Source organism: Ixodes scapularis, unplaced genomic scaffold (assembly GCF_016920785.2).
Source record: "Ixodes scapularis isolate PalLabHiFi unplaced genomic scaffold, ASM1692078v2 PGA_scaffold2__306_contigs__length_199485367, whole genome shotgun sequence".
Lineage (NCBI taxonomy): Eukaryota > Metazoa > Arthropoda > Arachnida > Ixodida > Ixodidae > Ixodes > Ixodes scapularis.
The window spans coordinates 98,039,735-98,049,818 of record NW_024609857.1 but is presented as its reverse complement, the minus strand read 5'-3'; the positions used below and the strand labels follow the sequence as shown (position 1 = coordinate 98,049,818).

The 10,084-nt window shown below is 46.2% G+C and overlaps 1 protein-coding gene across 1 annotated transcript in view; it reads left to right on the top strand.

Moving 5' to 3' along the window:
• Positions 1-223: 223 nt before the first annotated feature.
• Positions 224-10,084, top strand: part of LOC8033894 (tudor and KH domain-containing protein) — a 59,997-nt gene continuing 50,136 nt past the window's right edge. Inside the window, exon 1 of the mRNA XM_029970197.4 lies at positions 224-618. Coding sequence (XP_029826057.2) covers positions 360-618 — 259 coding nt within the window. The 5' untranslated portion in view covers positions 224-359. The remainder of the gene's footprint in view (positions 619-10,084) is intronic.

The window sequence follows — 10,084 nt, the reverse complement described above, 5'->3', positions numbered from 1 at the left end:
CGGCAAAACACGGAGTTCAAAGGATTGCGCTACTCTGCTCTGTAGGAGCTATATAGTGCTCTAGTCTAGGTGACGTCTGAATGTACAGCAATCCCAGCAATCAGCTCAGTGGAGTAAAGCGGGACGACGCACCAGTTGGAGGTGTGTTCAATGGCCCACGGCGTAGCTGAGAAAACGGGTCTGGCCACGCTGTTCAACGAAGTCATTTTAAGCATCCGATCCATTCCAATCCAATCCAGATCAATCCGAGGGAAGCTGGGGCGCTGAAAGAGCATTGGAATCATTAGAACGATTGGAGGTTTGGAAGCTTGGGAGTTTGGGTAGCATGTACAGTGATCAACCGAGTAAACTGAAATAAGATGGATTCTAAATTTAAAACGATTGCGTTATGGGCTGGTTTAGGCGCAGGTGTAACCTTGTCGTCTATTCTGCTTTACCTGCTTCTTAAACAAGAAGAAGAGTACGAGGTAAAGAGGCAGAAGGTAGAAACAACGAAGCACACCGTCGTTCGTGTGACGGTCCCCAAAGCTGTTGTCGGAGGTGTCATTGGACGTCAAGGGGCAAACATCAAGCAAATCCAAGAGAAGACCAACACGAAGATTAATTTCGACAGCCCAGGTGAGGTAGCGCATCCTGTAAGCGCGTTTCTCCCGATATTTACCCATTGTTATAGCCGCGTCCCACTAGAGCGACAGACAGCAGCAAACAACAGCGACACACAACAACGAGCGACAGACGACACCGACAGACAGCCTGTTTGTCGGAGTCCGCCGTCCCACTTGGCGGGCACGACGCAGAACACGGGGGCAAGGAAACTTGTTTCCTAGTGGTACTATAGTTGTCAACAAAACACTCCAAACTACACAGACAAACAGAGTCTGGCGACGCGGTTTTCGTGTTTTGCTCTTTGGGCATAAAACGGGCTGACAAACAGTGAAAGTGGAGACGATTACTTTATTTCTTGACTAAAGCTTCCGCTTCTCTTCATTTGCCGTTGGCGACTTTCCGCGAACAGTCGTGAAAATCGACACCAAACTTTTTCCGAACTGGAATACCCGAATCGTTCCTTTTTTTGGCCGTTCGAGGCATTCTAGGTGAACGCCACAGAATTTCACACCGCTTTTGAGGATGTTTATAACTTCATATTCCAATGATCAAGGGCAGGCGTTTTTTTGTGGACAGTACGGCATCCTGATTATCACAGAACGTGATAACAAGTCTCATCTGCTGGAATGGCTTGCCATAGAACGTCGTGTCCTACTTCGTGGTGAGCGGTCTTACTTGGGTTAGTTCTCGCACATTGCTATATCCATCCTGATGCAGGGCCGTAGACTTCGGCGTCTTGAAGCACCACCTCGCGCACCAAGTTTTCGCGAGCAAAACCAGTCACAGCAAATTCACTTTCGCAGCAGGACCGCCCGGCGCCAGCCAGCAAGCCGCACCCGCGAGCACTACCTGCAATCGAAGGACTGGAACTGCGGGGCCGGGAACGGGAAGTGGCCGCCAAGGGCTTCTCGTTCCGGGAGGAAGGGTAGAAGGGTGGGAAGGGAGGCAAAGGCAACAGAAGGCATAATTGGGCGAGGAGGATAAGTTTGTCTCCGAGAGACGCTCCTCAGTAAGACTGCTTGCTGTGCTTCAAGTTCGAGATCGACGACAGACAAGAACTCGTCTGTCGTCGATCCTTTGTCGGCGCTTGTCGGCGATTGTCGCGGTTGTTGGTCGTTGCAGTGGGACAGCATCGGCGACACGGAACTTTATGGTGTCGTCGAACAGAAACCAGTGTTTGTCGCTCTAGTGGGAAGAGGCTATTATTGTAGGAATTGTCTGGGTCGATTATATTACGCTCTGTCTCTACATGAATTGCATGTGACGTCACACTAGAAGGACGGGGTCGTGCGCCATGCTGGTGGTGGACTGCACTGTGCGGATGTGCTTACAAAGGCGTAGGATGCCGCTAACTGCCCCGACATGCGCTTACATGCACCATATTTTCATCAAGGGTACCTAGTTTTATTAGATGTGAACTTGGAAAAACGAGCCGAGCTTACGATGATGATGTTTAGCCAGCACATGCGGAATTTTCTGGCATTGGGGGGGGGGGGGGGTTCGATATGCCGCCGACTAAGTTTTAATGCAAAAAACTGTCGTGTCAAAAAAAAAAAGCCCTAATTGAGCGCCGCAATTAGGTTTTGCTTGTAGAAAAATTGTTACAATTTTGCAAAGTACTGGTAAACAACGCAAGGTTACTGCATAATCTAAACCCTGATACAAGGTTAAATAAAATAACAGAGGACGATCGGTGGCTGAGTGGGCTAGCACACACCGGCTCGGAGCACATGGAGTGAAAACTCGCGCTGAAGAACCCAGGATCCTGGGTTCAATCCCCACCCCTGCCCATTTCGATCTGGATGAGCATAGTACTGGCGTGCGGTCGTGTATCACTATCACGTGATGCACGTAAAGACCCCAGGCTAGCGGTTGTACTGCACTGGCTAAATTTCTCATTTACAGCTGGGAGACTCGTCGCCCGTTGAGGCAGACCAAGTTCTAGGCTCTATAAACATACGCACTACCCAATTTCTTTAAAATAGCAGACGAGACAGCTTTTATTGTTTCAGAGTTAATATTATTATGTTTCTTAACCGGCTCGCCTGCATAAATTCACTCCTTGCAAAGGTTACCTTGTCTCAAAAGGCACAAACCGATGCCCCGACAGCGGCGTCTCGGCGAGCTTGCGCACGGGGGCCGCCGTCAAGCCGGGCTCGCGGCGCAACACTCGCTCGCACTCGGCCGGGAGCCTTGAAGGTGCGCTCGGAAGCGTGGAAACGGCGTGATGTAACGAAAGGCAAAGGGTGAAAGCCGATGTAAAGGCCTGCACGAATGTAAACAGCGGTAGAAAAGTGCCGTTGCTTGCCGCTATGAGATGCGTCCCGCAAACTCAGTAATCCGCAGCCGCATCCCTTTCCTGCCACTCATACTCTCTCTAACTTGACGGCTACTCCGTCGGGGCATGCCAACGAAACGATCGTCAGGATACGTAGTAATTGCTACAGCCGAGTGCGGCGCAGTTTACCATTGCTCTCGCTGCGAAGGGCCGTCAAGTCAACCACCAGCATGGTGGATACCGGCGTTCAATGTCGTCGTGTGACGTAGGTGCAAGGCATGTATATATACGTCGAGAGTAACCCTTGCAAGTGGCTTGTTGAAGCAACAAGCCACTTGAGCGTCTTGTGAAGGTTTGCAGCATGTTCTGCTTGTTCCTTGCCGAAGATATGCACATTGCCCATGAGGTTAAGTATACACCATTTCGAGTTGGGCTTCCTGGGCAACGCTATTTCAACGAGTGTAGCGCCGTCTACCCTCATCTGGACATTTGGGAGAATGTGAACCCGTCTGAATGACCGACCGCCATTACTGAACTGTTACCCTGCTCACCGAGTCACACCGATCGCAGCTGCTTCTGCCGGCACGGCTGCCATATTCGGCGCCCTTTGCTCATCGTCTTTGTCCATGGAGGAAAACACTATCCTAGTCGGTATGTCAGGCACGGGGAAAAGTGCATCCTGCTTTCCTGGCATCTTTTTGTGGGTAATTTTTAGCGCGGTTCTGGGGCAGTCGTCGCTCACAAAATTGAACTCGGCGCTTCGATCGCTAGCAAAGTTGGGGATCGCCAGTGAAATTGAGGATTGAACGAAGCAAGGATGCACGAATTAGGACATGTGAATTTGCGCTGAACTCGAGTTGTCGCAGCTTGGGGGCGCCAGGAACATTTGAACTAACTGCGCCGTTAGTGGCTCAGAACTGCGCTGCCACGTCTGCTTTAATTGAAATAGTAGAAACCTCAAATTTAGATATGAATCGATATATAAATACCGAAATATAATACAAAGACAAGGCGATGCGCCTTGTCTTCGTCACTTTTTCTCTCTCCTGTCAGTTGCTGTTTTCCTAAGAAAAAAAACATCTAAAGTGATACACCGCACAATGGATGTTGCCGAAATTTTTGTTTTTGTTCCGCACCAGGCGTCGCCTACCACTTACAACCTGAAGAAAAATAAAGTTATTAAATCAGCGGACTAGGAGTCACGCAACCGTTTTCATTTTTCAATGTCTAAGCTGCCCCGCTTACTTTTCGGTCGTAGCCCAGGCGAAGGAACGGCACAGGGTTCTCCGCAGTTCGCCGGCCGTCCAAGAAATGGTCAGAGCCAGCGGCGTAGACTTTCCACTTTCCCGGGAAGGGGGGGGTGAAGGGCTGTGGCGTTACCTTTTCGTTAGAGCTGGAGATTGAAGCTAACGAAAGCACGCTGGGATTCCATTTCCCTTGTATTTTGTCAATAAAGGCAACGTGGGCGTTATTTTGTTTACATGCAACTACTATAGAAGCTCGTTACATGGCACTTAAACAGCGTCTCGCTAAGGATCATGGCCCGGGCTCGGAGTGGGGGGGGGGGGGGGGGGGGGGGGGCTCGGGCTTTGCCCCCCTCCTGGATCTCACCAGAGGGAGCACGAGCCCCGATGCCCCCCGAAGTCTATGCCTGTGGTTGGAGCACACACGACTGCTCTTCGATGGCAAGAAGTCTTTCCTGTTTAAATTCGCCAGCCACCGGCGTTGTAGCTGTGGAGCAGCGGGGAACCGGTGCAGCATAAACATGCCGCACCCTTATTCATTCTGTTTGACAGCGTGGGTCCCGCACACTGAATCGGCGTTTATTTTACGGTTTTTTTTAGTTATTTCTACAACCAATTACAGCACAGTGCTGCCCGGTCGATTCTTTTCTTGCATAGGCCATGTCACGCGCAAATACACGCTTTAATATCAAAGCGGCGCCTAACATTGTTGAAACAACTTGCCTCCACACACTGCGTACGTGCTTTCTCCACCCTCTGGTAACTTTTCACTCCATGAAGCAGACGAGCTTTCAAGGGAAAGGGTAGGCGGAGCGTTGGCGCAGCGCTCTGGTTCGAGAATGTTTTTCCCTTTCTGCATCGACCTACTTGGAACGGTGTATACTTGGCAGGAACCTACTCAAAAGCTTTAACGTAACATTATTTTAATTTTTTTTTTTGTATTCTGAGGGAGTTGCTTTTTTAAAAGGAAATTGTGTGATTGTCTGAAGCAGAAACAACCAACTGGTGCAATGAAAGTGACAGCTCTTGTCATGATTGAGAGGGACTTGTCTGCTGAAACTCGGAATTAGCTCTCAACTTCAAAAACAGTGCTGCCGGAAACAGCTTCCCAAGCGTTTCTGGTACAGTTGGAAGGATGTACCTCATATGTAAGACGGACGCGTTGATCCTTTTTCAGCTCTTGAACACCGGCACTTCAAAGTAAAATGGGCAGGCAGCGTGCAACACACAGCAAGAAGGGCACTGTGGCTGGGTCCAAACAGATACTGTACCCACCTGGGATGCTCTCTAGGTTATTGAACAATTGGACAGAGTGCATCTCAAGGTGTTCTGTGCTGCAGAGAAACTCGACGAATCCTAAATCCGGCGGTTGCACATCTGCGAAAGGCAGAGCAAAGCTGTCAAACGTCATAAACAATGTGCCTTATGGACTTGTCTATCTACTGTCAAACTTCCCCAACTCTTGCTGTGCACGTCCAGTGGGTGTCATAGGCACCTGACTTGCTTAGGGCAGGCCAGAGGAGGATGTTCTCAAATATAGAACAACTGAGATGTCTGCATCGGTATCAACCTTTGCAGTCGTGGGGAATGTGTTACACTTATCGTCGTAAACAAAGCTTTTGCTTCCTGCTAAGAGGAAAACATAGCTTTTGCTTCCTGCTAAGAGGAAAACCGCGGGTGTCTATGTCTGTTCCAGCAAAGATATCCTTTTAGCTCCTTCGGAAACTTACCAAAAGCATGTGCGTGACGACCCTTGGTCTGGCACTGAGCACTCTCTCTGGCACACGCAGGGCATTGGAAATGAGTGTGAAATGATCTCCCACAGAAACCACACTTGGAGTTTAGTAGTTTTGTTTGGGTTGTTAGCTTTTCCTTCAATGAAAGTAAAATGCCACGTTGCTCACTTGACGAGCCTCTACTGCGAATTACTGCATGTAGTCCGTCGTCTTCGGTCTTGACTGATGCTTGGGTTTCAGTCTCCCTCAACAGACATTGCTGATGGTGAACTGACTTTTCTGTCAGGCTTTAGCAAGTGCTGACATTAAAGGGGCACTCAAGTGGATTCTAAGAATGTCTATTTATGGTGATAACTCAATTTATGGGCTCTAAGCATTCTAAAAATCTTGAAGTTACACTCATGAGTGGCTGATTTGCCTATTACAAATCTAATCAAAGATCACGACCGGGCATCTTTTCTGCATCTTGGGGCAGACTCAAGGGGCCACTATTGGATGGCGTTTTCATATAATAATTGCTCTATTACATCTTTTACACTCCTAAGATTTTATGTTTTTGTCAAAATATAATGCACAACATGCCTGAAAAGAGCAATAGTAGTAATGTTCAGAATCTCCAAGCAATTAACTATTTCCATTGGCCAAATTCTATGGTAGTGGTGGGTACCCAGAGATTCCCCCCCCCCCCCCCCAAGGAAAAAATAGTACTAGTATTTCTATTGCTGCTAGTTCACTAGGATGTGTTGCCATCTAGAACTGGTCATTTTTATTGACTAAAGCCCAACAAACAATATGCCATCAAAAACGAGGTTCTACAAAAAGCACTGGAGTGCCCCTTTAAAGGGGAGCTCCTACATCAACTGTTCAACTTTTTTTCGAAAGAGGATGAGAAACTGAGACAGAGCAGCAAGTAAATTTCCCAAACGCTTATAAAATAATTTTTAATAATAAAAATATGATATAACCGAAACCAAAACTAACCTGCAACTTTACAGGTCCACCATCTTGTGACGTCCGATGTTGTAGAAACATCAACACATGGGCAGCTTGAGTCTGTTTTGCCCAGCACCAGAAGCGGTCAGAAGGTCGTCGCAATCGTGGGAATTAATGGACTACGATTCATCGAGCAATGACCAGCAAACGTTTTAAGATTTTCAGCGTGAGATTTCAGACGATTCTCCATTCGTATTTGGTCCACCGGCACCGCCTCCGAGGGAACCTCCCGAGGGTTGTCTGCATTCGTGATCCGCCGACACATGAATTCAGATCCCGCTTGGAAGCAGAATGGCATGGAAGGTTTTATTTGCTTTCAATGTCTGAACTGCTTTCTAGCACGACGCAAATGCTAGGAGCCAGTGCTCGCGTTGGACTGCTCGAACCCACTTTCGTCGCAGAGACTTCTTGATTGGAAACCAGCAAGATGTCACTCTGCTGTATTTCTTCGTGGTGGTATTGCACCCCACAGCCAATCACCAATTACCCCCCCCTCCCCTCCCCCCACCATTACCCATTTCAACTTCAGTTTTATTTTCAAATCAAGTCATACAAAATAAAGAGCTGGCCCACAAAAGCAGCATTCTGCTTGTATGTGGGGCCAGGCGACCAACTAGAATACATGTTACAAAAAACAAAACAAAAAGAAAACACTCTACAGCACAAAAAAAAAATGAAACGAACACAAAATTGGCAACAGAAATAAATACAAAAAAGGAACACTTTACAACATGAAATATAGGTGCTTATAGCCAAGTCTACTCACGCAACCATGAAATAGAAGTATGAAATATCTCCAACGGTCAGGCTACGATATCTACAGCTCAGATGCTTCACACCAATTCCTTAGTTTCCTTTTTAGTACCCTAGTGGAATCTATATTCATAAGGGACTTTGGGAGTTCGTTAAATAAGGAAGGAATGTAATGATTCCTGTTTTTATTTCCATACAGTGTGTATATTTTCGGAATGGCGTATTTATTTATTTATTTATTTATCTATTTATTCATTTATTCAAAATACCTCAAAGGCCCGGTGGGCATTACATGAGGGGGGGTTATTTTCCAACAAAGGCATATAGTACAACGCAAAAACATTGAAACAAAATAATAACTGAAATTAGAACATACTGATGTGCGACAAATGACGACAATAGGCACAGGACAATAACTAAAAGTAGTTAAATCAGTCATGGTAAACACTTTGGGACAAAATAACATAATACAATGCTAATAACAACGGAGCACCAAAGAATGTCAGCTTGCATACTAGCCGGGGATGAGAAAGAAGTTAGTAAGTGCACTGCGAAACATTTTTGCATCAGATATGGTGACAATGTCGTCGGGAAGACCGTTCCAGTGTTTGATGGCTTGAGGAAGTGCTGAGTTATTAAATGCTAACGTTGAACCAAAAAGGCGTTTAAAGCTTTTGCTGTTATTTTGATGATGTGACACTCTATTCGGTGGTTCTAAAAGTGATGAGCTGGAAAGACCGGGGTTATAATGCAACCGATGAAGTAAGCAAAGAAGTGCGATTAGTCGACGAGTCTCGAGGGGATGAATAGAGTTATTTTGCTTAAGAAGGGAGACGCTGGCAAATCGGGAATAAGATGATGATATGAATCGGGCGGCACGGTTTTGGACAGATTCTAACTGGTTAATTAAGTACTTCTGATGAGGATTCCAGATAGGTGAAGCGTATTCTAGTTTTGGGCGTACGTAGGTATTATAGGCTAGATGGCGTAGATGCGCGGGTGCGGCTTTTAGGTTTCGCTTTAGGTACCTGAGAGTACGTGATGATTCAGCAGTTGTAATGTTAATGTGGGTAACCCAAGACAGATTCGAGGTCAGATGCACGCCGAGGTACTTGTAAGAAGAGACAGCAGGTAGAGAAGCGTTATTTAGGGCATAGCAGAAAGATGAGACTGAGCGTTTCCTAGTGAATGAAACCAGGTTACATTTATTTACGTTTAGTTGCATTTCCCATTTTACACACCAGTCGAGGACCTTGTTAATATCACTTTGTAGGATGTCATGGTCAGTTTGGTTGTTAATTTTTCTATACAACACACAATCGTCAGCGAAAAGCCGAATTGTAGATGACACGGTGTTTGGAAGATCGTTAATGTAAATCAGAAAAAGAAGGGGCCCAAGGACTGTGCCCTGTGGGACACCAGAGGTTACATCGGTAGTCGAAGAGTGAAAGTTGCCAACCACAGTAAATTGCTGTCTAAGGGTTAAAAAGTTACGTAACCAAGAGAGCGTGAGGGAATCCAGGTTTAGAGCAGAAAGTTTGGATATTAGGCGACAGTGGGGTACCCGGTCAAATGCTTTAGAGAAGTCTAGGAAAATAGCGTCGGTTTGGGAGCCGGAGTCCATGTTAGTATGAATATCGTGGGTGAACTCGAGCAGTTGTGCTTCGCATGAGTAGCCCTTCCGAAATCCATATTGGTACTTGTAAAAGAAGTTGTTGCTTTCAAGATGTCGTATGGAATGGGAAAATACTATATGTTCTAACAATTTTGACACGACACTGGTTAAGGATATGGGGCGATAGTTAGCTACAGGTGATTTATTGCCAGACTTAAAGACTGGAACGATCTTCCCAATTTTCCAGTCCTCAGGAATGGAACAAGAAGACAAAGATTGTTGAAATAACAGGCACAGTAGCTGCGAAGAAATTTCACTGGTATTTTTCAGGATTTTAGAGCAGATGTTATCAGCACCAGACGACGTGGATATATCAAGGTTACTTATAAGTTGACTAATACCAGAACTTGTGATAGAGATGGGATTCATGAATGGGTAATCAAAATCTGCCACAGGTGGAACGTTCGATTGGTCCTCTCTAGTAAATATTGATGCGAAGAATTCGTTAAAAACGGAGGGACAGAGAGCATCAGCTATAGGGTTCCCGGTATTATCGGATAAGGAAATAACCTGGTGAGATTCCTGAGGTGATATTATTTTCCAGAATTTTTTGGGGTTGTTAGTTAGAAGGGAGGTTAAGTCGGAGCCGTAATATTTTTCTTTGGCCAGGATAATAGTGGAGTCGTATTCTACCTTGCAATTTTTATAGTTTGCCCACGCCTCAGGAACATTTGACCAATTAGCAAGGCGAAATAGTCTTTTCTTTTTTCGGCTTAGGATTTTAAGGGATTTATTGTACCATGGTTGGTTGCTATTGGAGTGAATGTGGACTAATGGGACAAATGCATCGATTAGTTCA